This window comes from Pyrenophora tritici-repentis, chromosome 4 (assembly GCF_003171515.1).
Source record: "Pyrenophora tritici-repentis strain M4 chromosome 4, whole genome shotgun sequence".
In the NCBI taxonomy this organism is placed as follows: Eukaryota; Fungi; Ascomycota; class Dothideomycetes; order Pleosporales; family Pleosporaceae; genus Pyrenophora; species Pyrenophora tritici-repentis.
The window spans coordinates 772,399-798,185 of record NC_089393.1 but is presented as its reverse complement, the minus strand read 5'-3'; the positions used below and the strand labels follow the sequence as shown (position 1 = coordinate 798,185).

The 25,787-nt window shown below is 51.8% G+C and overlaps 11 protein-coding genes across 11 annotated transcripts; 5 read left to right on the top strand and 6 right to left on the bottom strand.

The window, feature by feature from the left end:
- Positions 1 to 193: 193 nt before the first annotated feature.
- On the bottom strand, positions 194 to 2,496 carry PtrM4_090700 (Herpes-BLLF1 multi-domain protein; the record flags this gene model as incomplete). The annotated part of the gene is made up of 2 exons (XM_001934482.1): positions 194 to 937; positions 994 to 2,496. 2 exons carry the CDS (start codon positions 2,494 to 2,496, stop codon positions 194 to 196), a joined length of 2,247 nt encoding a protein of 748 aa, XP_001934517.1.
- A 1,350-nt stretch (positions 2,497 to 3,846) lies between these two features.
- PtrM4_090690 (uncharacterized protein) lies at positions 3,847 to 4,442 on the bottom strand (the record flags this gene model as incomplete). The annotated part of the gene is made up of 2 exons (XM_001934483.2): positions 3,847 to 3,972; positions 4,032 to 4,442. 2 exons carry the CDS (start codon positions 4,440 to 4,442, stop codon positions 3,847 to 3,849), a joined length of 537 nt encoding a protein of 178 aa, XP_001934518.2.
- Positions 4,443 to 5,848: 1,406 nt separating this feature from the next.
- On the bottom strand, positions 5,849 to 6,640 carry PtrM4_090680 (Dfp, Phosphopantothenoylcysteine synthetase/decarboxylase; the record flags this gene model as incomplete). Its single annotated transcript, XM_001934484.2, has 1 exon — positions 5,849 to 6,640. The coding sequence occupies one exon, from the start codon at positions 6,638 to 6,640 to the stop codon at positions 5,849 to 5,851; it is 792 nt and encodes a 263-aa protein (XP_001934519.1).
- Positions 6,641 to 8,722: 2,082 nt separating this feature from the next.
- PtrM4_090670 (uncharacterized protein) lies at positions 8,723 to 11,662 on the bottom strand (the record flags this gene model as incomplete). The annotated part of the gene is made up of 1 exon (XM_066106932.1): positions 8,723 to 11,662. The coding sequence occupies one exon, from the start codon at positions 11,660 to 11,662 to the stop codon at positions 8,723 to 8,725; it is 2,940 nt and encodes a 979-aa protein (XP_065962600.1).
- A 956-nt stretch (positions 11,663 to 12,618) lies between these two features.
- Positions 12,619 to 13,799, top strand: PtrM4_090660 (Tas, oxidoreductase (related to aryl-alcohol dehydrogenase); the record flags this gene model as incomplete). Its single annotated transcript, XM_001934485.2, has 2 exons — positions 12,619 to 12,791; positions 12,887 to 13,799. 2 exons carry the CDS (start codon positions 12,619 to 12,621, stop codon positions 13,797 to 13,799), a joined length of 1,086 nt encoding a protein of 361 aa, XP_001934520.1.
- A 120-nt stretch (positions 13,800 to 13,919) lies between these two features.
- PtrM4_090650 (uncharacterized protein) lies at positions 13,920 to 15,103 on the bottom strand (the record flags this gene model as incomplete). The annotated part of the gene is made up of 2 exons (XM_001934486.2): positions 13,920 to 14,066; positions 14,132 to 15,103. The coding sequence occupies 2 exons, from the start codon at positions 15,101 to 15,103 to the stop codon at positions 13,920 to 13,922; spliced, it is 1,119 nt and encodes a 372-aa protein (XP_001934521.2).
- A 1,565-nt stretch (positions 15,104 to 16,668) lies between these two features.
- On the top strand, positions 16,669 to 17,057 carry PtrM4_090640 (uncharacterized protein; the record flags this gene model as incomplete). Its single annotated transcript, XM_001934487.1, has 2 exons — positions 16,669 to 16,689; positions 16,740 to 17,057. 2 exons carry the CDS (start codon positions 16,669 to 16,671, stop codon positions 17,055 to 17,057), a joined length of 339 nt encoding a protein of 112 aa, XP_001934522.1.
- Positions 17,058 to 17,422: 365 nt separating this feature from the next.
- PtrM4_090630 (DUF1421 multi-domain protein) lies at positions 17,423 to 20,293 on the top strand (the record flags this gene model as incomplete). The annotated part of the gene is made up of 1 exon (XM_001934488.1): positions 17,423 to 20,293. The coding sequence occupies one exon, from the start codon at positions 17,423 to 17,425 to the stop codon at positions 20,291 to 20,293; it is 2,871 nt and encodes a 956-aa protein (XP_001934523.1).
- A 132-nt stretch (positions 20,294 to 20,425) lies between these two features.
- On the bottom strand, positions 20,426 to 21,340 carry PtrM4_090620 (FabG, Dehydrogenase with different specificities (related to short-chain alcohol dehydrogenase); the record flags this gene model as incomplete). The annotated part of the gene is made up of 4 exons (XM_001934489.2): positions 20,426 to 20,692; positions 20,750 to 21,123; positions 21,177 to 21,254; positions 21,304 to 21,340. 4 exons carry the CDS (start codon positions 21,338 to 21,340, stop codon positions 20,426 to 20,428), a joined length of 756 nt encoding a protein of 251 aa, XP_001934524.1.
- Positions 21,341 to 21,911: 571 nt separating this feature from the next.
- On the top strand, positions 21,912 to 23,564 carry PtrM4_090610 (PutA, NAD-dependent aldehyde dehydrogenase; the record flags this gene model as incomplete). Its single annotated transcript, XM_001934490.1, has 4 exons — positions 21,912 to 21,947; positions 21,997 to 22,084; positions 22,134 to 23,377; positions 23,427 to 23,564. 4 exons carry the CDS (start codon positions 21,912 to 21,914, stop codon positions 23,562 to 23,564), a joined length of 1,506 nt encoding a protein of 501 aa, XP_001934525.1.
- Positions 23,565 to 23,958: 394 nt separating this feature from the next.
- PtrM4_090600 (DUF2414 multi-domain protein) lies at positions 23,959 to 25,541 on the top strand (the record flags this gene model as incomplete). Its single annotated transcript, XM_001934491.1, has 3 exons — positions 23,959 to 24,060; positions 24,120 to 24,838; positions 24,890 to 25,541. 3 exons carry the CDS (start codon positions 23,959 to 23,961, stop codon positions 25,539 to 25,541), a joined length of 1,473 nt encoding a protein of 490 aa, XP_001934526.1.
- Between the last annotated feature and the right edge of the window lie 246 nt (positions 25,542 to 25,787).

The following is a 25,787-nucleotide window of genomic DNA, read 5'->3' as shown; positions in this document are numbered from 1 at the left end:
ATAGGAGTTGCCATTATTTCGTATCCGCTTTGGTGCGTGTTGTGGTATCATAAGTCATGAGTCATAAACCGGCATCGCATGTCCCCAGGACAAATGGGTAAACATGCCTGCCAAACAATAACTCCACGCTATGCTTTTTCGTAAACCCCCCAAAACTCCACGCTAATGCAAAGAAAAATGCAATCCAGTGCACCTACAATGCCATGAAAACGCTAAATGCAACAGCAACAACAGCAACCACCACACCACCTCTCTTCACACCACCACTCGCAGCCGCACTCTGTGCGCCTGCGCCCTTTGGCTGATCCACCGTCTTGAGTTCCCCAGCGCCATACGGCTGGAACCCACCCGAAATGGAACTCTCATGTTTAGTAGACCCCTCAACGCAGTTGCCCTCATCGAGAAAAGCATCCCAAGCCTGCTTCCACGCAGCATCAGGATCAGCGTACGAAGCCGGTGTATAAAAAACCCTGCAATCACTCGCCTCGTAGATGTACTGCAGCGGCGTACCCGTCTTATCGCCCTTGCGCACTTGGTCCTGCGCTTGCATCCGCGAACTCGCACCATCAGCTCTCATCATAATCTGAGGGATATTCGCAATACCCTCGAGCACAGTGTCGTTTGCCGAAGCAGTGTTGAGGCTAATTTTCTCCGACACGTTCAGTGCGACGTCGGCGAACAGTTGGTAGTAGTATAATGGGAGGACCTCTCCGCCTTTTGTGCCGGTGACGGCTTGGATGGGCTTGTTTTCTGGGCGGCCGCCGACGGTGACGGATTTGACGCCCGCGATGTTTTTGAGCTCTTCGTGGAAGGAGGCGCATGAGGAGCCGCAGAGGGCGTCGGTGTACATTACGATATTTGCGGGCTGGAAGGGCGTCGCGCGTGTGCCGTTTACGAAGTGGAAGCCGGATGGTGTTATGGACATGTCGTCAGTGTACTAGATGGGGTGGTTAGTGGTGGGATTTGTAGGAGGGCATAGGGGAGGCAACGTACGTTGTATCGCATTGTGGCGGTGTACTTGTCGCCGTTTAGCTCCACGGGACCGTTGAACTCGTCCCAGCTGGTGAATTCGACGCCTTCGGAGTTGCGGAAGTGGTTGTAGAGCCAGAACCTGTAGAGGTAGTCTTCGTTGATCATCTCTTCGGTGACTTGCTTATATACGTTTGATTTCGCTGGGTCCGCCATGATCTCGTTGATAACGTCACCGATTTTGAGAAAGGGCTCACTGGCTCTGTAGCGTTGTCCGGAAAAAGGCTCCATATCAGGAAACAGTTGCATGAAGGCGTCGAGTAGCAGGTTGGTGTTGCCACCGCCGTTTTCGCGCAAGTCGATGATGAGTTTTTGCTTCTTGGCGGCCATGCACTGGCGGAGGAAGGAGGCTACAGTTGACTGAAATTCGTTGTTGAAGTCTCTCTCGCTCATAAAGGTGGTCGGGTTGTTGAAGGACATGATCTTGAGAACTGCCACATTCTCGTAGCCGGTGCCACTCAGGAAATACCCAGCCACGACGCCGCTGGATGCCTGGGCAACTGCTGATGGGTAAGTAGCGGTAGGCATCTGGCGCTTGTTTCGAATGTGGTATTCGCTGATCGGTATAGTCGGTGTTTGCCCAAGAGCCGTGCGGGAGAGGAAGGGGTGGGCGCCAGCGCCAGTCTGGGCCCTCTTCTGCATGGAACTCTCTGTTTCGTTTTGAGCCTTGCAAAAGGTGTCGAAGAAAGACTTGCCGTCGGAGACACCAGAGAAGTTGAGTTCGGAGCTGACAGTATTGGGAATGGATGCCGTCGAGCCGTTCGCCCAGGTAATCTCTGTCATGTTTCCGCCGTATGTCGACATGCTCATAAAAGAGCCTGCGTTATCCGTGTCTCCCTTGGCAAGCATGTCGTTGACCAACCCATCAGAGTCAATGTATTGTGACCGGGAGGCAGACTTGAGGAAGTCGTAAGGTTTCTCACCGTTGATCTCGGTGATGTCGGAGACGTCCTCTCTGCCCTCAGCCAACAATGCGACGTCATCGGCAACGTACAACTTCGGAAGAGCCTTGCCATCCTCTGAAATAGAAGCAACGTTGATCGGTCTACCCCAGTCAAACACCTCCAGTATATCCGGTCGCCAGTTGAAATGGAAATTGCCGGTCTTGATCGTGATGTCCTGGATAGCGAGTTGTACGGCGTATTCGCTTGAAAAAGAGTTCAAGTTGGTCTTGACATCGTCCAACTCCTTCTGAATATCCAAAGCTCCGTATTCCCACTCTTCTCCCGGATTCTTCAGCCATAAGATTTCGGAATGGAATTCCCACAACTTCTTGAGTTCGTCGATGAGTTGTGTGTTTCCCTGAACGTCAACGGGGACCGACTCGAGACATTGGTAGGCAAGTTCAGCTGGGATGGATTCGAGTCTTGCGAATTGCGATGCGACGATAGCACAGGGCTCCGAAGATGAGGACTGAGCGGCTACTAGCGCCGCTAAGGTCAGAGATATAGTGTTTCTTAGGAACATGGTGGTGTTTGTAAGGATCGATCAGGTATGAATCATGGTATGGCAATAAGGCGCAACTCGCGATCGGTACATATAACGAGGCACAAAGCTGACAGCGAGGAATGGTAGTGTGACAGAAGATGAGGAGGCTATGAGACAGGTTCAAAAGTTGGGCATGTCTCATGGCCAAGGCAGCCGCAGCCGCAGCCAGGCGCCGCCTACTCCATGTACAAAAAGCAGATGAACGCGACAGCCACATCTGACACGCTTAGCCCTCTTCAGTTTAGAGCTACCGAAGATCTGAGCCGCATTCACCAGGCAGTCTTGCGACGATACTGTATATTGACAGGATTCGTCAGGCAAGCATCAGGAAGCCGGCTAAGCGGGTGCTAAGGCAGAAGGCCTTGTACGCCTATTACCCACCATCCAACATTGCTTCGCCACCATGGATACACGGCCTGCTCATTCTGATAGATTTCATCTGGGATCGTGATATCGTGGGGTGGTTCACTGCTTGGCTCAAACGCGTAACTGTATTGGGGAGTGCCAAGCGGATGTGCCATTGCACAAGCTGAAGCACGTCCAGCCGCGATGAGACGAAAGCACCTAAGTAGTTTCCTGCAGTTCAACGCTCGATCGGCGCCCCACCGTGCGCCAAGGATGGCACGGTGGTATGCATACGCACGCCGTGACGGCAAGGCGTGCTGCCGGTTGCCTGACTGCCTGCATCATCAGGCAAACCTTGTGAGGCTATGTTCTTTCCGGCTTGGCTAGTCTGCGCCTGGACGAACAGGAATGTAATGGCAATAGATTTCTGCTAATAGCTCAGACCTGTACAATTGCGCAGAAAAGGATCTGTTGTTGACATGTCCGCATCTGGAGGAGTCGTCATCCACTCTATGCTTTGGAGAGATTCCGGCAAATCGAGAACCCATGGCGCTACCAAGCTTGACACATGTCACGACAAAGGACTGACGCGAACTGCCATGACGGATCTAGGCACTTCCCTGCTGCGCCGCACAAGATGTAGGTAGCTCCACCACCCAGTCACCGAATGCGCGTCTGCACAGGAGATTCCAACGCGTCACGCATTACATATATCAGTCTCATGTTATTGTACAAGGAAACGTCTCCATGACTAGACATCAAGCTTCAGCGCCAAGGCTAGATAGGGCTGAAAACCGAAGCGGGCCTAGCATTGCGCCAGGCCGATCACAGATCGCCAGATCCAGATGCTGTCTCGTATTTACATCGGACCCCCGATATATCACTTGAGCCCACATGTCGCACTAGTCGGTAACAGTGGTTTGACGTGCGTCGTGCCAATGCCAGTCCCACGTTTCTTGACCCCAGCTAAACTCCGTTCAGGCATCACTGAAGCAGCTGATCAAACGACCGTAAGCCTGACTGCACTGACTTCTCCACGTGTCCCATGATCCAGCCATGCGCCAACACATCATCAAGGCTCATACGCTTTTCCGCTTCGAGATTCAGCAACTGCCATTAAGTCAGCATGTCTACGTCCATGTTCGTGCCACTGCATAAGAAGCACTTACCTCACGGATCAGTTCTTCCGCGCCCTGACTAATATGTCCCGGGAACTTGATCCCCTTGCCCTTGAAGTTTGCAATCTTCCGCTGTGTGCTCTTCGTATTCTTCATCTCAAAAGGCGGCCTACCAACCAGCAACTCGTACATCAAAACACCCAAGCCCCACTGATCAATCGCCTTGGTGTACCATCCTGAGCTCATCCCAGGCTTCAACATCATGACTGCGACCTCGGGACTCAAGTAGTCAAGGGTCCCACGCACAGTGGACCGGTACCCAGACTCAGAGTGTACAGAGTATCCAAAGTCGGCCAGCTTGATCTCCGAGTGGAATCCAAGCAGTATATTCTCAGGCTTGATATCCCGGTGCATGATGTTCTTGTTATTCATGTAGCGCAGAGCTGATGCAATCTGTGCCATGTAGATGGCCGTCTGGTGTTCGGTAAAGCGAGATTTTGGCTGCTTCTTTAGCCTTGAGTAGAGGCTGCCACCTGCTGCGAACTCCAGGACAAGGTAGATGCTCTTCTCGTCGTGAAACCAGGCAAGAAGCTTCAGAATATTCTTGTGTGCAAGGTTCTGATGGATCTCCAATTCGCGCCGTATCAATTTCTCTTCTTCCTGTGTTGATGCCTGTACTTTTGAGATGATCTTGAGTGCGCAAATGTAGTTTGTAGCCAGGTGACGGGCGAGATAGACACGTCCAAACTTCCGCGTCCGAGAGTTGCACCGACTTCGAGGTCACGCGCCGCAAGCGAGGAGTGAGGCGAAGAACTGGCTGTGTATGAAGACGCTCCAGTGTCGCTTTGGGATTCATCACTGGAGGAAGAGGTGGCCATAAGGCTAACAGTTTCCTCGATGACGGAGAACCGCCCTGTCGTCTGCTTCCAACGCTCTTGCTTCTTGACTGCTTTGCCTTTTGCTCGTGCTTTTGTGACTTTAGACCGACTGTACGACCGGAGCTTTGCTTTGGTGCTTTGCAGCTATTCTCCGTGTCAGCTAAAGCATGTGTGAAGAGAAGCAATGACATACTGTCGACTTCAGGTTCGCAAGTGTGGCCTTGCGCTTTTTGGGTTCGGAGGTGCGCGTGAGGTGTGCGTCTGCTGCGGCTGTGGGATTTTGAGGCGCCATTTGCCGCCGCGGGTGAGAGTTTCGGTCGCAGTGACGTGGTCGAGCCTAAGAGGTGGTTGTTACGGTTGTTATGGTGTGTGAGCGAGAGAGCCGAAGAAAGCATGTACATATGACCCTGAGCAGCCTGCACGTCATTGCTCGACCATCAGTATTGATCTGACCCCTCATCGCCCAGGTGAATGCGGCCCACGAGCCCTTCATTAACCACAACAAACGCAGAGCACTCACAACACAAGCTTATCCCAACCGCCAAATCCCAGCTATTCTTGGTATAAAGACTGAGTATCCTCTACGTTTCTCATTAAATGATTAGGCTACGAGCCTTAAGCGCCTAGCCTAGTGGTCGTATTGTAGCATCGCTATAGCACCGCTAGGAGTCGCTCATTCGATTCCCTTCCAGTACTAACTATTAGGTTCAGACAGAAGGGAGACTACACAGTCACCCACCACGCCGGGTCGAGATGCAACGGCGTCACCGAATGTCTGTTTGCCTCGATCGATCGAGGGAGTCATGGAGGTCGTCACCATGGGTTGCGTGGAGGGGCGCCCATCAGAGTTCTGTCTTTTTTTGTCCTCGGATACAAGCGCTGTGCTAGGTGAGCAACACCTAATAGGCGTAGCAGTGATAGGGTGAGTAGTCTAGGAATACTTTCTTTTTGCCAACAGCATATGTCTAGTATAATAGACGTAAGTAGAGGTTATTGCGATGCAAGGCCTAGTCGCTCCTCAACCACAGCAACAATCTCCGCCCAGTCTTTCATCGCGCCACCTCCAATATCTCCACATGCCAGCTCTTTCTCCATTGGCTGCAGCACCTCAAACCAGCCTCCGTTCTTGACACCCCATTCCTCTTCCAGGGTTTGCACCTGTTTTCTTGTGATTGGCTGAAACCACATGGCTGTGTTCATGCTTGGTGCGACCAAGATCCTCTTCTTCTGCACACTGCTTACTTCTTGTGGCCATTGCACACCGGGTATACTCCTCAATGGGTCGATCAGGCCCGTGGTATCCCATGCGCGCACAACGGAGAGAAGGAGATTGTCTGACCAGCCTTGCGTGATCTTCGCTAGTTCATTCGCACTGAGCGGGGCGATAATCATCATGTCTGCCCACCGCCGTAGCTCGATGTGCAAAATCTTATTACCGCGAACCCAGGGCTCCCTCCACTCGTCCTCGTCAAAGTATACCGCGTCTACGTTTGGCAGCGCCTCAATGTCCTCTATCGACGGTTGTTCACTGCTCTGGCCCTGCAGGAAGTTTGCCGCCGCAGCCGTGAAGACCAGGCGTATGCGCACATTCTCGTGTTTGGCGAGCGCATTAATCATGTTCGGTATCTTGATCGTCGCGACAGAACCTGAGGCGCAGAGCAACACGTGGATTTTGTCATCGTGATGATCGAATGCAAAAGGGTCGGTTTTTGGCGGGTCTCGGATTGGGGGCTGGACGGGCCTGATGTTGAGGGGCTTGAGGTCTCGAACCTGGATAGCCATGGCAACGAGGCTATGTGTCAATTTCTAGCAGGTGGTTAGTATACGATCAAATACGTTCAATGCGAACGTCGCATCTCTTCGGTGTGGCGGCTGCATTACAAATACCGTGTCTTGTCATTTCACAGGATGAGTAATGTGGTGAAGTTTGACGGACGCTAACGCGCATAGACTTGCCGAGGCTTGTGCAGCCCCAACATCAAGTCTCCCCGTCGCCATCTTTACGCAGAAGTAGTTCAATTTTGTTAATGCACTATTTAGGCAAGTTCTCTGTCCAAAAGAAAATCTATCTCGACTACTTGGGACTATACCAAAACCATAACCTCTACTAAAGGGAACAGCTCTTAATAGTCTTATAAGCCTGCGCATCAACGTTGATATCTAAACCGCCTGCATCATTAGCTTTCCTTCTTAATCATGCGACGTCGAGGGTCTTTTAATAAGATAATTAGTCTTCACAGAAGTGAGTGGCCAGTAAAACATCACAACTCCCCTTTCGAATTCTTACCCGCGTCAGGCTGGCAGACACTATCCAACACTAGCTAGTTGATATCTTCCACACAATGGAAATTATACCTAAAAGCCGATTTCGATCAGCTATCTCCAAAAATAAGGCAAAAGAAGTACAAATGAAGCTTTCGACATTACGTTTTTTTCGCAACCTCTCCCTTCCATTGGAACAGATGGGCTTGGGTCCTGCTCTGTTATCCTTATCGTTTCTTAGTATGCGGCATTCCTTAGACACGTATTACCTCTTCTACACTATCGTAATCTTGACGATCCTTTCGCTAACGACAATTATATACGATCTTTTATAGATCGCCTTACGCAGTATTACCTTTAATACTAGCAATACTTCCTATAAAGTCTTTATTCTTAGGTTGTCTGCGCCGTATACAACAACACTTTGCTTTGCCTAACTAGCAGATAACTATTAAGACGAAGCTACGCGACGTAGGCTTAAACGTGGATATTTTAAGAAAACATCAGGTCCCGCCCGTGGAGGGTAAACCCGAAAGTAGTTCTGTTTTTGTAGATGCTAACGGCAGTACCATCCAAGTGTATGTGGAAGACACGAAGGAGGGATTTGAAATGTAATCAACGTCACTCAATTTCTAAAAGATCATACTTAAAGGACGAACCCATCAACACCGATTAATCAATTATACCTAGAGGCACACATCTCATGTCACCCCAATCTCTCAGCGAGGTGTGCACCTGGGCAGTGCCTCAGACCACGGTTCCGGCTGATTAGTGTCATGTAGGTACTAGCGCTACGTAAACCCCGCTTTTCTCCAGCTCATAAGCGGAACTGCTCTAACCTTTGTTTCGCAACATGGATTCAACTTCCTTCTGACTGATATGCACTCCCAACAAATCTTACCGCCGCCTCCGCCTCCAGGCCGTTCCGCTATACTAGGCCTGAATAAGTCGATTTATGTTATCGTGCCGCCCTCAATAGAGATATGAACGGAGTTAAAGAACAGGCCCGACAGCTATTCCACAGCCCTAAAGCCGCATTTGTGGGACTCTAAAGTACTTGTTAGAGATGGGCGCCGATCCTCTGAAGTTAGACAGCAAAGGGCGAACGCTACATTATTAGGCAGAGCAGAATGGCAATGCGGCGGAAGTGGTACAAATCCTCAAAGAAGCAGAACGGTCGTCGCGCCTGAGTGAACGCCCGCGAATATGAACTTAGACTCCAAGACGGCTCGGGTTTATGTACGGGGTTTCAATGTACTTCATAAGTGAGTTCTTGAACTTCACAACTAAATAATATAATAATAATACATCTGTTGGAAGGCCTTGTACGATCGTACGGTGAATAACAGTAGCTAAGGTAATCTTGTGTATTGGTATTCTGGTGTATGATGATTCTACGAATGTGGGGGCTACGAAGGTATACATAGCGTTGGGTCCGAGTTGGGCCGAAGTAGGATCGAGGCGGTACATTGGGCCTTATTAGGCGACACACCGTGTGTATGCCGACACTGGCAATCTTTTCTTATTGTAACGACTGATGTAAGGAAAAACGGGTCTTCTAAAAAGGGCACAATGAGAGGGATTCCAAATAGGCATATGTGCCTACTCCGTAGGTCGCTGCACAGATCCCTCTACTCGGATTGACAGCTTGTTGCTTTCGATGAAACGTTCTAACGCGCGATTTGGTGTTGCTTTCGTGAATGCGTCCGCGGGGTTGTCCTCTCCGTTGATCCAGCGGATCTCAGTGATCTCGCGACGCTCGTATGACTGCCGAAGCGCCATGATGTCGATCATCAGTCGCTTCTCAGCAGTTGTTCCGAGTTTGACGAGGCATTCATACAAGGAGTATGAATCCGTACACACAATAAGTGGGATCGGTGGTAGACCTAGGCGTCCTGTAATTATCTTGAGGGTTGTTAGGATAGCGATAGCGATGTCGACACCGCTAACCATGCCGTACGTTTCTGAGGCAAGAACGCTCCGGGTAACGCGTTTGCATTTGGTCGAACTCCAATGGATTACGTTACCACGAATATCAAACGTGCTGTCTTGTCGACTCGACTCATTCGCAAGGATAAGTAGGTACCCTAGCTGTGAGCTAAGGTCTTGGTTGTTCGCGAAGGATCCGTCTGTGAACACTACCAGCTTTGCTGTAGCGAGGTCGAGAGGGACGTATCGCAGGCCTCGTTGTATGCTCTCAGATTGCCACTGCAGCCGGCGGTTAAGCTTCACGTATTCTGTGTCCTTAGGTTGTTGTATTTGCGCAGCCGCGGAAAGATCGAACGATGCTTCAGGTTGGCATATCGACGCAATGTACGCGCCACGCGCGCGCTGCTCCATGTACTTCTGTGCTCGGTTTGCTGCCTTCGGATCAATGATTTCGATCTTGGCACCTTGTCCCTTCTGCGTAAGTAGAATCGTGTCTCCGCGCAACGTTAGAGTACATCCGTTGAACTCGAGTGATACTTCTTTGGACAGTCTCTCCTTGGGCTTAGCTCGAAAATTGGCTTTCTGGAGCGCAGCGTCTTCTGCACCAGAGAATGCAGGCGTCCCAATCGCGAGAGTATCGTCTGTCTGCAGGCCCACTATTCCAAACGCTTCCCGTCTCCCGTTCGTGATCAGGAGGCACGGGTCATACGTTGATGTAGCCATGTCGAGCTCCTTGCAGTGGTGTCCTTGGTACGTAGCAAACCAGTGGACTCCTGCTTCCGCGATTCCATAGAGTGGCTTGATTACGCGAATAATTGTTCCCTTGGGATACTTTGTTATAAGCTCCTTTGGGAGGTGCGCTAAAACCGTGCGGAATAGCTCTGTTTGTGCCTGTGGGTACGCTTGCGTGATATCTCGTAGTTCCACAACCATGCCCTCATCGAGTAATGCAGGCGCTAGGGCTAGAATCAGGCGCTGGCTGGCTCGTTGGATGGTTGGCGACTGCGTCAGGATCTCGTGTTTGCCCTCGTCATTGTAACCTTGAACAACGAGGCGTGATTTCTCGTACGGGACCATGGTCTTGCCTTTGACTTCGCGGACCATGCGCGATTTGAAGATACGATACCCGCCGTGTAGAGTTGGATCAAACAGCTCAAAACTGAATACTCCACGGCCGACGAGGTCGTCGATCTCCTTCTGATCGGATGCTTCGAATGGAGCGCCCGGGACGTTAATCACGCCGTCATTGCGTAGCTTGACGGCCAGGGCGTAATCGTCCTCCTCCTTCTTCGACAGGTACTGCACCTTGGGCTTGTTCTTTGATCCAGGTGGGCGGCCCCGCTTGCGCGGCTGAGCCGCTTGGGTGGCTTCCGCCGGTGGTACCGGTAGTGGCGGTTCATCAGCAATCGCTTCGTCTGTGGTCGGAGATCCACCTGTGCCTTGATCTGCGCCGTCTATCGCTGTAGTCAGATCGCGATAGTACGGTTTTACGACAGTGGATCGGAACGTCGTTGGGCCGTTGATCATGTCTACAGTAACATCGTGGTCCTTCATATCGATGACTCTATACGGCCCTTGCCATCCATTCTTCTCGCGCCATACCATCACCTCACTCTGAAGAGGCAGTGACAGTACCCCGTCTGTAGTAGGCCCATTCCTGGTACCAAGTGCGTTGCTCACCGCATGTTCCGCTGCAGCCTTCCGCAGCGCCCTCATCGCTTTCTGGATTGCCTCCGCGCGATGGGTTATCGAGGGAGATGGTGGTGAATCCATGGATATCCGGGGGTATGCTGGTGTATACTCGCGGAATCGGTCGAAGTTGTTGTAGGTGAGGGGAGGTTGCTGACTTTGGACGCGCTGATAGGCTGGCTGCGGTGCGGATTCAGTTGTCTCTATAGGCTGGCTTCGGATTGGTTGGTTTTGGGCTTTCTCAATCGTTTTTGCCAGCTGGTCCTGAATCTGTTGTTCTTCCTCAACGGTCTCCTGTCGTCCTTGCACACGGGCGTGGGTCTGGTCTTGATCGCGGGTTTGCCGACTGTCTACGTCTCGGCCTCTTGTCCTTACAGGCGTTTGGGTTCGGCTCTGGGCCTGGCTTGATAATCTCCTATCTGTGGACTGTACTGATCCTTCACTGCGTTGTTGCCGTAGTGCCCGCTCTTGCAACATGTGCGCAGCTGATCGTGTGTCAAACACAGCCGACTGGAATACGTCCTGAGGCCATTCTAGGTACTCCTCCATGCGTAATAACCTAGCTAGAGACTCACTAGGTGCCATATTAATACGGCCAGTATACACTCCCTTAAAGCGGAGGATCCGCTTTAGTTCCTTTGTGTATATTGGCTGGGCACGTAGGAACATTGCCTCTGTCCATCCTTCAAAGTCCTGACGGAACTCCCAAAAGAGTTCTTCATCTGCTGTTGGTCGATCTGTATAGTCCGCAATCGCACGCGCAATGTACGTTGTTGCTGTAGTAATCCCTACCTCATCGTCTGGAGCTTCAACGTTGTCCTCCCAAATCTCTGGATCGATGTGATGCCATTCTCTTGGTTTTATGTTTGTGGTCCCTAGTAGCGCCTCTAGTGTGGGTACCACTCTTCTACTACTGCTCGCCATTCCTACTGCCGGTGTCCTGGCTACCGGTGCTCTTTCCGATGATGTTCTCTCTCCTGCTATTGTGTTCTTGTTGACGCTTGTTGCGCTAGCTGCGTTCGCTAGAGATGCGTCGGTGGTCGTGGGTTGTACACGGGTCAAATCTCAACCGGTCGGTTGGCGCGTGTATAGACGGCGTCTTGGAACGCTTCTGATACGGCTGTAACGGTCGGTCGCTAGCCACGAACGACGCCTGATATAGCTAACAGTGAGCTTAGCATAGATAACTCCGCCTTGCTGATATAGGCAATCTAGGGAACGCGCGGGGTAAAGAATCTATCTCTTCTTAACCTAACTGTCTGTGACTGCCGTGCAATCACTGATCAGTGTTGGAAGGCCTTGTACGATCGTACGGTGAATAACAGTAGCTAAGGTAATCTTGTGTATTGGTATTCTGGTGTATGATGATTCTACGAATGTGGGGGCTACGAAGGTATACATAGCGTTGGGTCCGAGTTGGGCCGAAGTAGGATCGAGGCGGTACATTGGGCCTTATTAGGCGACACACCGTGTGTATGCCGACAACATCGCTAAATAGTAGACATCAGAGTGTTGAAGTTGTTGTTTGATTAGTGTCATCCAGGACGCTTAGGTCCCTGCCGGGCCCCACCGGCTATGAAATCATGGCTGTCATGGGTGGCGGGGTTAGGACTTAGGATGGACCGGCAGTCTCACCATCATCATCTCCATTTCCATTTCCAGTTCCAGTTCACTCTCAGTCAAACTCTTCGTTTCGTCCGTGGACATACCTAAGGCCGAATTGATTCTAGATCTTACTGTCGCCAAGCAAAGTATACCATACGTTTGAATTGTGCCGTGAGGGTATAAATCGAGGGTACGTAGCAGCCAAACAGCCTCGACTCCCTAGCAAAGTTGAATCACTTCGAACAATATCTTAGAAACAAAGCATCCAAATCGTCATGTCTCTCCCTACCGCACCTCTGGGCCGCAACGGACCCAAGGTCAACCGCCTCGGTTTTGGCGCAATGGGCCTATCCGCCTTCTACGGTAAACCGAAGCCAGACGATGAGCGTTTGGCTGTTTTCGACCGCGCATACGAATTGGGTGAGCGCTTCTGGGACACCTCAGATGTGTGAGTACTCAGATTCTCTTCGACCTAGATGAACCTCCTCTTACACATCACGTGAAACCTGGGCTCAGGACAACAATGCTAACAATCACTTTTAGTTACGGCGACAATGAGTTACTCATTGGAAAATGGTTTGCAGCCAACCCTGAAAAGCGCGTCGACATATTCCTTGCCACCAAATTCGCTGCGAAGGACGGTGGCGCATCTGTCGACTCGTCGCCCGAGTACGCGAAGCAGGCTATTGACACATCGCTCAAACGTCTTGGTGTCGAGCATGTCGACCTCTACTATGTTCACCGTGTGGATCAAAAAACGCCCATCGAGCTCACCGTTCAAGCGCTGGCAGATTTGGTCAATCTTGGAAAGATCAAGTACATCGGGTTATCCGAGATCAGCAGCGACACACTGAGAAGGGCACACAGGGTACATCCGATTACCGCAGTGCAGATAGAGTACTCCCCCTTCGTACTGGACATTGAGAGCAAGCAGATTGATCTCCTCAATACGTGTCGCGAGTTGGGTGTAGCTGTTGTCGCCTACTCGCCATTGTCGCGCGGCATGTTGACAGGCACCCTCAAATCTCCAGATGACCTTGAGGAGGGTGATTTCCGTCGCTTCGCGCCGCGCTTCAGCAAGGAGAATTTCCCCAAGAACCTCAAGCTTGTGGATCACATTACCGAGATGGCCAAGGCCAAGGGCGTTACTCCTGGGCAGCTGACGTTGGCTTGGCTCCTGGCGCAGGGCGAGGATATCTTCCCGATCCCGGGTACTACTAAGAAAGACCGTTTGGAAGAGAATGTGGGAAGCTTGAAGGTCAGTCTGACAAAGGAAGAGGAGGCGGAGATTCGTAAGGCGTGCGAAGAGGCGGAGATTGCTGGTGCGAGGTACCCGGAAGACTACATGAAGAGCTGTTATGCTGATACGCCAGCGCTTGAGCACGGCAGTGGGGAGACTGCGGCAGGAAGCAACAGGAAGCCGACGAATACGGCTGATATCATGGGTGGTGTATAGAAAAGATGAACTATGCCAGTAACATCACTACACATGCCCAAGCAGATGTGTCAGCATAGTAGTGGATGACACTCAAATACGCTTAATATCCACATAGCCAAATAAACATTCAATGATAGCTTACTTCCTTGCTGTGAGTTTGACAATGACATCGCTCTGCTTGTTGAACCCAGCATTCCTCGTCTTCCACGGCCGATCATGCGCCATATGCATATCGAAATGTCTAAGAATCTCAGGTGCGATCTTATGTATCTCAGTCAAAGCAACCTACATCGCACGTATTAGCAAACAATTCCTTTGATCAATCAAAAGTACAGAGATTTGGCACTCACATTCTTCCCCAAACACGTCCGCGTCCCCGCCCCAAAGAACAACATACTCTTCTCCATAGCAACACTCTTCTCATGGCTCTCAAGCCAACGCTCAGGATTGAAAGAACCAGCATCTTCACCAAAGACACTGGTTTCATGTTGCACAAATGCCGCATTCATACCGACATGGTACCCAGACGGGATATACACACCCGACAAGGTAAGGCCCTCAGCCGGCGAAACGCGAGCCTGACTGTTGGCGAAACTAGGGAAAATGCGTGCCGCCTCTTTGATACAAGCACCAACATACGGCAGATGCTTTGCAGATTCGTGGTACGTGATGGGCGTGCTGAGGAGACCTTGATTATTTGCATTTTGAATTTCCTCGATGGCGCGAGACATGCAGTGTGGGTTCTTCATCAGGTAGTAGAAGAAAGCACGGAGGTTGACAGCCACGGAGTCTGCGCCTGCCATGATGCCCGCCCAGGCTTCGAGCACGACTTCGTTGTGTGTGAACCAGGCTTTATTTTCAGGCACATTCTTGTCCCCGGGGGTGGTAGTGCGAGAGAGGAGGTTGGAGAGTATGTCTGTACGTTCGGCGGCTTCGTCGGCGGTGTCTTGCATGCGGCGCTGTGTTGTGTCTCTGGCTATTATGGCAGTGGCACCAACGGCTTTGAAGCTTTTGAGTGTGCCGGGTATGCACATTGCACAAAGCATGATGGCAGTGCGGAGGTAGCTGGGTGCTGCAGCGCAGAGACATGAGAGGGGTTGTGCGGCGTCTACGGATTCGACAAAGGAACCTACATCCGTGCCGCTTTCGAGGAACCCAAACGAACTGCCGAATAACACGTAGCCGATGACGTCGTGGGCGTAGAGGTCTAGCCAGTATCCTAGGTCGACATCTTGACCCGTTCCAGCTACTTCTCCCAGTCTCTTCAGTAACAGGCTTGTACACTCGTTAATGACACTCTCGTTTTTGAGCACGTTACTCATTGAGTATGCGGACTGAACCACCTTCCGAAAGCGTGAGTGCTTCACCTCGTCGGTTTCGGTGAAGATGTCGGCATGGGGGCTTATGCCTTGGGGACGGAAGGCAGTGTACCAGTCTGATTTTGCGAGGGGACGCTGGGTGCGGTAGATGATGGGTACGGCTGAGGGAGAGCTCGAGAGGACTTCATTGGGAGCGATGCGGACGAGTGGACCATAGCGCGTATGGAGAGCTCGGTGGGCGATGTCGAGGTCACCTTTGTAGGTGTGGTACACTGTTGTTGGGGCTCGGTGTTAGTGCATGTCAAACATTGGCTACATGCCCAATGTCCACGGCTTGAGATGATTGAAAATGGGCCTTCCTACTACTTGTACGTCAGTACATTTTGTAATGTATCAATTCGGGGTATCAGGAGACCAGATACCTGTAATGTGTTCTAGAAATGGAGGGCCACAGAGGACCAGGCACACGAGCCAGGGGATGAAGTGTTCGACAGTAGACAATCCATACCAGCCAATACGCCGCACTGAGCAAGCATAGTGTTCCCAGAGAGGGGATTACAATCAGGTCTTGCCAAGACATTGGGAGATGTCTGGAATTTTTGCTTGAGTGATAAAATTCCACTGAAGGGCCTATAAGTAGGTGTAATGCGGCTGGGTATATTCATGCATACACTTCCTGCAGAGCAGACTCATTGGTCGACTCGGCTTTACCTACTGTGATACCCCACTGCGATACATGGGAACGCATGGCATATACTGTACTAGGCACATACGTCCGTGTAGCTGCAGTTACGCGCTTTGTGCTAATATGACATACCCACAATGACTGGCTAGGCAATCCTTCATTTAAGGCGTCCAATCTTTTTCGGCAGATTTATCATAGGTACCTGTGAAGCGAGCAAGGAGCATGCGCATGGTGTGCCACACATAACAAGTACTCATATGATTGCATGTGCAGTTCTTTGGCCTAGAATATGATCAACATGACGTTGATAATGTTGGCTAGTATGAAGATGGCGATAGTGTGGTGTCTTGATGAACATGGAGACAGGATCAATGGTCCAGGTATGCTGAATGACCTCCGCCTGGCTGCCCGCGGCGGTTCGCTCTTGGGGGAATCGGTTGAGCTCCTGTGTGGTGTGATAGATGGCTCGGAGTCTAGGCAGCATACGTCATACTGCTTATTGCCAATGCTGGGAAGGCATACCTAGTGGATAGGTCTTTGTGCCATGAGAACGGATGGAAAGAGTGCACGAGCCGAGTGAGCTAAGGCTAGTTACCCGCTACGCTGCTAATGCACGAGTGCAGCTCTGACAGAGATCGACGGCTTTGTTCTGAAGTTGCCCCTTTGGGAACGGACAAGCCCTGGCGATCCCGGCACTGACCTCACACCCGAATCAACTTTCAACCACCTGAACATATTCGCCTTTGCGCCCGAAGCTGCCCTGTAAATTTGGCGAGAATTCAACAAAGAAAGTCGTAAATTACAATCGCAAAGCCATTGGCCCCCGGCGCATCCCGTGGAGACAACAAAGAGGCGACGTTTTCTAGACAAGCGGAACTCAGCCATGGGCTTCACCACCGGCTTCGTACGTACAGTAGCATTGCCTCGTGTCTTGAAATTGACTAATTGTCGCAGCTTGGAGGCGTCACCCTCACATCGGCCGTCCTCTACCTCACAATATCTCTACACACACAGAACCGCGCAACACAGGCCGCGCTCCTACGCCAACAGCGCCAGGTCCTCGCCGACTTCTATGAGCCGAAGAAGCCAGAACCAGAGCCGACCAGTCGGGAGGCACCCGTTGGACTGGCAGAAATGGCCAAGGACAGGTGGAACAGGAGCCTGGAGGAGGGTGTGAAGAAGGTGTACACGACGGACTGGCGGAAGGTGCGGGAGGAGGCCGAGGACAGAGCGAGCGTGATTTTGCAGAGAATCCGGGAAAGCACCAAATGAGCGAGTGTATATGCGGGGTAGCTATTACCAGGTGATATCAGGTCAACACGGGCGCCGAGATCGGTGCGTTGCGGCGACGATGGTGATTTTACAAATATTTGAGCGATTCCAATAAGACTAGTATACATGTCTCAGCTATCGAGTCTCCCAGCGACTGTGTGAGGGTACAATTTCTTTCACTACTTTTGTCTCATTCTCCACTGATTTCGCAATTGCGCTCCACCCGTGCCCTGCGCCACTTGTTGCTATTGTTCGTTGCGTTTACATAGCAACACCGCACTGCTGCCTAGGCGCTACCCCTCTCACCCAACAACAACAAACACAAGCATCCGCCCGACAAGCAACGCGAATGCTTGCACACTAACATGGCGTCACACGGTATAGTGTACGATCTATTCGACGACCGCTATCTGGAACTACAAGATGTCGCCGGCAGCGTCGAATTGCTGCCCACGCTGGTACCCTACGATGAGTATACCCACTGTCTTCACGTCTATCGCATGAACACAGGCCCCGAGCTATTCATGGCTCTGCTTCAGGATTTCACCAAACGTAAATCAGCTGAGACACGCAAGGAGCTATGGACCTGGTGTGTGCAGTGGAAAGTTGATGAAGCTGCCACTCATCAACAACTCACGCCTCCGCATTCACCCAAGAAGCCTCGTCTCGCCGCGCCCTCAATCAAAGGCCATGTACGTGCCATCAACCCACAGCTGATGAAAGAGGGAGAACTGTTGCGGATATTGCTCGGCATTCTACAGCAACCGAGCTCGATAGTCCCCAACTTTATCGAATTCCTATACCGCTGGATCGACTATCACGAAGGGGATGGGATGGCGCTCAAGGCGGCAATGCACAGGGAGATCCCGAGCCTGTGGGCCTTTGATTATCATCCGCTTGTATTCCCGCAAGATTTGAAGAAGAAGATGGACGAAGCGATTCACAGTTCACATATCAATACAGTTGCTGAGAAGCTCGCGCAAGCTTCCCAGACCAAAACAGTGCGCGAAAAGCCTGATTTGAAGGAACTACAACGTAAGGTGGAAGAAAGCGAACGCCTGCAGTACCGTGAAGTCCAGTTCGGCATACAGCCGCCGAAGCTCAAGGAGCCCCTTCCACCTCTGATCAACATACCACGCGACCCAGTAAAACGAGTCAAATTCCACGCTGCATGCTTCGAATCTCGCCAGCGTGCGTTCAATCTGCTCTTAGAAGCCGGCATGACCGCAACACAACTTAGAGACTACCAGAAAGATCAAGAAGAGGACCCTAGAGACACGCCGCTAGCTTTTGGCAGAGATGGTCTCCAATTCTACAGAAATGATGCCGAACTCGCACAGAGAGTTACTGGTAAACAGGACAAGCACGTGGACAAGACTATGGAGATCGCCATCAGCGAGAAGCTGGCGTTTGAGGCTCAGTTTGCGGGTCGCAGTGCTACACCAGAAAATTTCCTTCATTTCCCGCTCATTCCTAACAGGCCTGGACCAGTGGCGGCCGCGGTCGTGGTTCCTACTAATGACCTAGGTAACGAGATGCTACGCATGGTTCAGAAGACCAAGAATCGTGGCGAGCATTTCATCAACATCATCCCTGCACCTCTAGTGGGTAAGCTGAAAGGCGAGCTCTTCAAGAGCGCAATTGATAAGGATGCTCTTCTCAAACGATGGCAAAAACTCGGCGAACGTTCAGGACCACGCTTCACCGATACATCGGACAAACGCAAATCAGATGCAGAAAGTACAGGAGAGAGCAACGCAGGCGAAGACAACGACTCAGACGATGACGATGGTGCCGCAGATAATGAACCAGACATGTCACTCAGACTTGCAACCTCTGCTCATAACCCAAGTCTTCATGCTCAACATCCGGCTTTCGCAGTCACATTGACCCCACCCCAGGAAACCCATGGTCAAGAGCCGCTCGGTTCATTATTGGCGCTACCTTCTGGTCCTTCATATACGAACTATGGACCTTCTCCGATGCCCGGTCAGTTGCCACCGCCTTCACCTCAAGTCCCAAATGTACCTAGTGGTTTCAACGGAGTACCTTCACACACATCTGGAAGTGGTACGTGGCCGCCATCTGTACCTCAAGAGCCGAACTTCTCAGGTAATCCAACCGGTACATCGTCGTATACATCTGCTTCTGGGTTGCCGCCACCTGTGTATCCACTGGCGTCTTATCCGTTCACACAAAACCAACAGCAGATTGGCCCACCGAGTTTTCAACAGGTCCCTCAGCTATCATCTTCACATCCTGTCGCATCAACTCCGTCTACCCCAGCTACAGTGCCTGCATCTGCACGGCTTCTTGCAGCTATGCAGCCGAACCAGAGCAGTCCTACATCCGGCCAAGGTTTTCAGAATGGCGGACCATCTGCACTCCAAGGTTCAGGAAATTCTGATTTCAGCAACATCCTCAACCAGTATCTACGACCCCAAGAACAGCCTTCTCTTGTACCGAATTCATTCCTCGCGCCTCCCGGTCAGGGTATCCAGCGCACTGCACCAAGTCCGCTCCGCTTGGCCCCAGCACCATCTCCCTTCAACACTGCCGTGCCCTCCCTCACAGGCGCATCTCCCTTTCAGCATCCTGAGCTCGGCATGCCCGTTCAAATATACTTCAGAGAAATCCTAGTCCCTGGTAACCTCATCGGTCCCGGAGGAGCAAAGATGGGCAACGACGGTTGCGTAAAGACCGATGCCTTTCTCGTTGGCTACGCCCAACCCGGCAGCGGCAAGATCACCCTGAGCCATGCCATCTTCCTTTCAGTTGGCGTATGGGAGAACTGTATGGACAGGGTGAGGAAGGACAAGTGTAGTGTGTTAGAGTCATACCACGGTCCTCAAGACAAGATTCACGGTACGACACCGGTGCCGTATCGGGCTGCGTACGAAAAGCTTCGTCAAGCGTACAGTATGATGCTGTCTTCGTCACCTGAAGCACGCGAGGAAAATGTTACGAAACGCTGGCGTGTGACCCCAGGCCGAATGTCGGGGTCGGAGCGCGGGTCTATCTGGGAAGGCTGGGCGGTTGGCTTGGACAAGGAGATTAGCATGAGTAAGCAGGAGAGGGAAGGTGCGTTTGTAAGGAAGGAGTTCATTGATCATGGTGTGGAGATCAGGTATGATAGTGAGAAGGCGAGGCGGAGGAGGGAGCATGATGAGTTGCTTGCGGAAGAAGAGGCTGCGGGAGTGGATTATGGCAGTGATATGGACACGGACGAGGATTGAGTCTTCGCAAAGGAGTCGAGATGTTTGGCTGTGAACAAAAGCTTTGAGAGAGGGTATGTACGATAGTTCCATGTCAGAGTGTTGGAACAAAGCTTCAGGTTCCTACCTCGGATGAATACAAGTGGCGATTGCCTAGATACATCGTCCACCATCTACCTCGAGATTGACACCAGTAATGAAGCCCGCTTCCTTACTTGCCATAAAGATGCACGCATTCACCACATCATCAACTTCACCAATCCGTCCCATGGGTACATTCGAAGTGAACTTTGTCCTGTTCTCCGGTGTATCTTCCATGCCTGTAAAAGCAGAGAAGAGACCCGTTGCAGTGACAAGCGGACAGATGCTAACAACGCGGATCTGGTGTGGACCGTACTCTGCAGCCAGACCCTTCGTTGCCTGACAATTTGTAAGGATACCAATGAGGCAACAAATAACACGTAGTAGGTCACTTACATTCCAGATGGCGCCTTTGGACGCGTTATACCACACAAGTCCTGGTCTGGGTCTAGTAGCGCCCACACTGGCAATGTTGATAATCACACCACCCTCCTTCCGCTCAATGGCTTGATCGACCCACGCATTGCAACCCAGGTAGACTCCTTTTACATTAACGTCAAACGTCCTTTCGAATTCCTCCTCGGTGACGGTCGTAGTGGGTTTGTTAGTGTAAGACCAGCCTGCGTTGTTGACGAGGATATCGCATCGACCAAACTTTTCAATGCATGCTGAGACTGTTGCTTTCCAGTCTGCGGATTTTGTCACATCCATTTTGTGGAAGGCTAGGGCTGAAGGGTTGGTGGCTGCGGTTGCTTCGCCGCCGGTTTGGTCTGCGGGTGTTGTTGGGACGGGCTTGGTGGAAAGTTGGTTGAAGGATGCTTACTTATGTCGCAGACGAGGACTTTTGCGCCTTCTGAGGCCATGCCTTTGGATATGCCAGCGCCAAAGCCCGAGCCGCCGCCTGTGATGATGTTAGGATATAAAGGTGTGGATGGGAAGATGGGAATCACCGGTCACGATCGCGACTTTTCCATCTAATCTACCCATGATGCGTATGATGGAGTACTCAGTAGAGTCAAAGGTCTAACCCAGTCAAAGTCAAAGTCGTGACGTTCTAAGCAGGGCCGATGTTGTTGCCAAAAAGGTGCCTACGCCCTTGACCAACCCTCCCGGGGTCCGCTATAAACCCTGATGTCTGCCATAGCATGCATCACCTCCAATCACACCTCGCACATGTCAGTTCTTCGGGCTAGAACACCGCAGTGAGGGGTAAAATCGTGATGTACGTGGTTGAGTGGGAGCACTGCCGATGTTCGGACCAATCGTGCGGCTTTCCCGCCGACAGCGTCCTTGCCCGTCGTGCCCGTCGACGTCCTCTGACGCCTTCCCAGATCACTTTACCTCGAATAGCCGGCACGCTTCCTGGTCGGTCGGGTGGGCTATCTGGGCAAGGGTGGGGAACATGTTACTCCTGTGATGCTTCTGGCCGGTAGTTAGTCGCGGCAGACGCTAACTACCCGTCTGATCAGAAAGACCACGAACGGCTGTCTTGGACATCCTCCCATTCACACACGGGATTGTCAACTCATCAAGTCAAAACTTCTACATCAATAGCAACATGGTTTTAGAAAGCAAGTATCAGCTGCCATTCAAGGTGTGTTCCGGAAGCGTGGTGACCCACAGCCTGTGCTAACATGCAAAAGCTCAGCAACCCGGACTTGCTTCATAATCTCTCATATGTCAACGGCGAGTGGGTACGAGCAAAGTCTGGAAGAACTTTTGAAGTAGTTGGTTAGTTTTTCACCTGGTCCTAGACTGTCGTTGTCTGATGCGTAACAAGACCCTGGGACCGGAAAGCCATGGATCGAGTGCCCGACAAACGACGCATCTGATGTAGACGATGCGGTCAAGAGCTCGCATGAATGCTTTCAGCAGTACAAGAAGATCAGCCCTCGACAGCGCGCGCAGATGCTGCACAAATGGGATGCCCTCATCAAGGAGAACAGGGAAGACATTGCAACCATGCTAGTATATGAAACTGGAAAACCCAGGTCTGAGGCCTATGGCGAGATCGACTACTCTACAGGGTTCACATGGTGGTTCGCCGGAGAAGCTGAACGGATCCAGGGAACCGTCTTCACACCGGCTTTGGCGAATCGACGCATATTCACTATTAAACAGCCTCTCGGTGTCGCTGTAGCGTTGGTGCCATGGAACTTCCCCATTGCGATGATATTGAGAAAGGCAGGCGCAGCATTGGCCGCGGGCTGCACGATGGTTGTGAAGCCCAGCCCAGAGACACCCATTACGGTACTCACATTGGCATATCTCGCTCAAAAGGCTGGATTTCCAAAGGGGGCGCTGAACGTCTTGACTACAGATCTGGACAAGACCCCTGAACTAAGCGAAGCACTTTGTCGACACCCCCTTGTGAACAAGGTCACTTTTACAGGCTCAACGCGCGTTGGCAAACTGGTTGCTAAGATTTGCGCCGATAATCTGAAGAAAGTCACATTGGAGCTAGGGGGCAACTGTCCTGTTTTGGTGTTCGATGATGCGAGCATCGAACAAGCAGTGAGCCAGATCTTTGCTCTGAAGTACCGTCATGCTGGTCAGGCTTGTATAACCGCGAACCGGATCTATGTTCAGTCTGGCATCTTTGACAAGTTCCTCGAGCGCTGGAATGCGGAGACGCAAAAGATTGTCGTCGGTCACGGCTCCGACGAGAAAACTACAATGGGCCCAGTTACTACGCCGCGGGGTGTAGAGAAGGCGCTTGCTCTTGTTGAGGACGCGAAAAAGAAAGGCGCGAAGATTCACACTGGTGGCAACACGATTGAAAAGGATGGCGGATACTTCTTCGAGCCTACCATCATCTCTGGAGTTACATCAGACATGGATATTGCGAATGAAGAGGCATTTGCTCCGATCAGTACGTTCATCAAGTTTGAGACGGAAGATGAAGCGGTGAAGGCAGCGAACGACACTAGCATGGGCCTTGCTTCTTACTGCTTCACGAAGAATGTTGATCGCACGTGGAGGCTATTCGAGAGTCTAGAGGCGGGTATGATCGGACTAAATACGGTATGTCGGGTATCGTACGCCACGAAAGACACTGCTAACATTATGACAGGGTAATTCGTCTGCGGCAGAGTCGCCATTTGGTGGCATCAAACAGAGTGGTTATGGCAAGGAGTCTGGAAAGGACGTGGCTGTCAATGAGTACCTGATCACTAAGACTGGCACTTTCACGCTCGAGGAGCAATCCTGAAGGAACAGGTGCAGTGTGTCGCGACGTTTGAACTTGTCTCGCGTGAAGCCATTGTCTTTGAAATGTTTGAGACTAGGTAGATTCGAGGAACAATGACTACAAGTTTGGATGTCACCTGCAGTGTTCGCGTAAGACCCTGGTTCAGGATGCACCCTCTGTTTCACCAATACTTGTGCATATAGGTGCGCGCCATTATCCAATTGCTCAATAAGATCCTGGTATTGTTGTTGCGCTTGCGCGTAGATATCGGAGCATCACGTGATCACGTTAGTGCCCGCCAGCTAACCGCGGCGCGCCTTCTGCTTTCCATCTCCCGAAGTCCCCAGCTTTTACAACAAGCACCCCACAAATCCTCCAACGTCGACCTCGCCGCACCGCCAGGCCGCCCTTCACCATGGAAGACCTTGACATGATTGACGTTGCTGACGATATTGACATTCAGATAGACACAGAAGTAGCTGCTCCGATCGCGCAACAGCCGCAACAAGTTATTCAAGTGAGTTCCACGCAAGGCTGCACAAGGCTGAGTGACATGGACTGACATGCGCACTATAGAATAACACAGCAGGCGCACAAGAAAGCATTCCCGCAGCTTATCTCGAGGACATTGTAGTCCACAGGCCATGGCCCGAGTCCTTAAACCTGCAGGGCGTGGACAATTTCGACCCGAACGATCCCCTCTATTATGCCATAGAGCATTGCCAGTCCGACCCGCGCGTCAAGCAATTGCGATGGGTCAACGATACCTCAGTCAACCTGGATTACTACAGTAGCGAAGATGCGGCACTCGCCCTAAAGATGTTGACCGCCCCAGAGGTTGGCGACACAAGCCACCTTTCGATGCAAGCCAGTCGCCCAGCGAAACCGTACTCCAAGAAGCCGGATAATATCCTGACGATTAGGCAGTCGAACGCTGGCGACGAGAAGCCAAAGGGCGCGGCCCAGAAGAGTAACTACTACCAACGAAACCCTGATGTGGCCGGCAACCGCCAGCGAGCACCGCGCAAGAGGTCGCCCGCCCCCAGGAAAGATTACCTCGACTACGGAGAAGATGACATGGCTTCTAGGGGTCAGGACAGGCGGAGAAGTACCGGTGACGAGTCAATGGGTGATTCCGGTGCTGATCGAAGAGGTCCGCGCCGCAATGGACGAGACGAGCGTGACGGACGCGACATGCGCGGCCGCGGCAGAGGAGGAGGCCGTCAACAAGGTGGCAGGTTCCGAAGTGACGCCCAAAATCAGGATGTCGACTCCTACAGACCAAGTTCGAGAAGGTATATGAGTCTTGCTTCCGTTGTTGACCAATTACTAATAAACAATCGCAGTCCCAATGAGCCACGCTTCGGTCGTCTACGAGGACGTAGCGCATCTCCCACGCCATACGATGAAGGCGACGGCCGCTTCGGATTCTCCGAGCACGACTCCCATGCAGGGCCCCGTCGGTACCGCAGCCGTAGTCGCAGTGACAACCGGCGTCGACGCGAACCTAGTGCCGACCGCTGGACTCACGACCGCGCAAACTACGATCGTCAAGGCGGTACTACGGGTGGCAGTCGCTGGCAAAAGGACACTGCCCTTGTCGAAAGCTCCCCAATGGGCAACCACCACCGCTCAAACGCCATTGATGCATCGTCCAAGTCAAAAGGAGCAGGCGAGTCACTCTTGTCACGCATGACCAAGAATGGCCAGCCTTTGGCACCACAGCAGAAACCCAAGCGTTCGCTAGCTGATAGGATTACGCGCGACGATAATTCAGACGAGGTGTTTGGTCGGCTGAAGAACGACTACAGCGACCCCTACGTCACCGAGTTCTCTGAATCAACTCAAACTCGTCGTGGTCTCGCCGACCGCATCACTCGCGATAACGACATGAACATCCGCGGACGAGCACGAAGCCAAGAAGGTATCAACATCCGTGGCTCAGCTGATCGCAGTGGAAGTGGCATCAATATCCGTGGCGTAGCAAGTGGCGCTTAGAGAGCTGCTGCCGGTAGACGACAAGCAACTCAAGTAGTACTTGTGAATACTGATGAAGTCTTTGTCAACGTGGTGGTTAGTCGGTTCAACCAGCCAGCACAACTACCACATCGAGGCAACTGGTACCATCCCAGGGCACCGAACGAATCAACATGGCATCTCGAATTTGAGGGAAACTGGGCATGACAGGAGATGAGATCGAGTGCTTGACTGCGGCGGGCATCTAGGAGGTTGTTCCGGACTCCA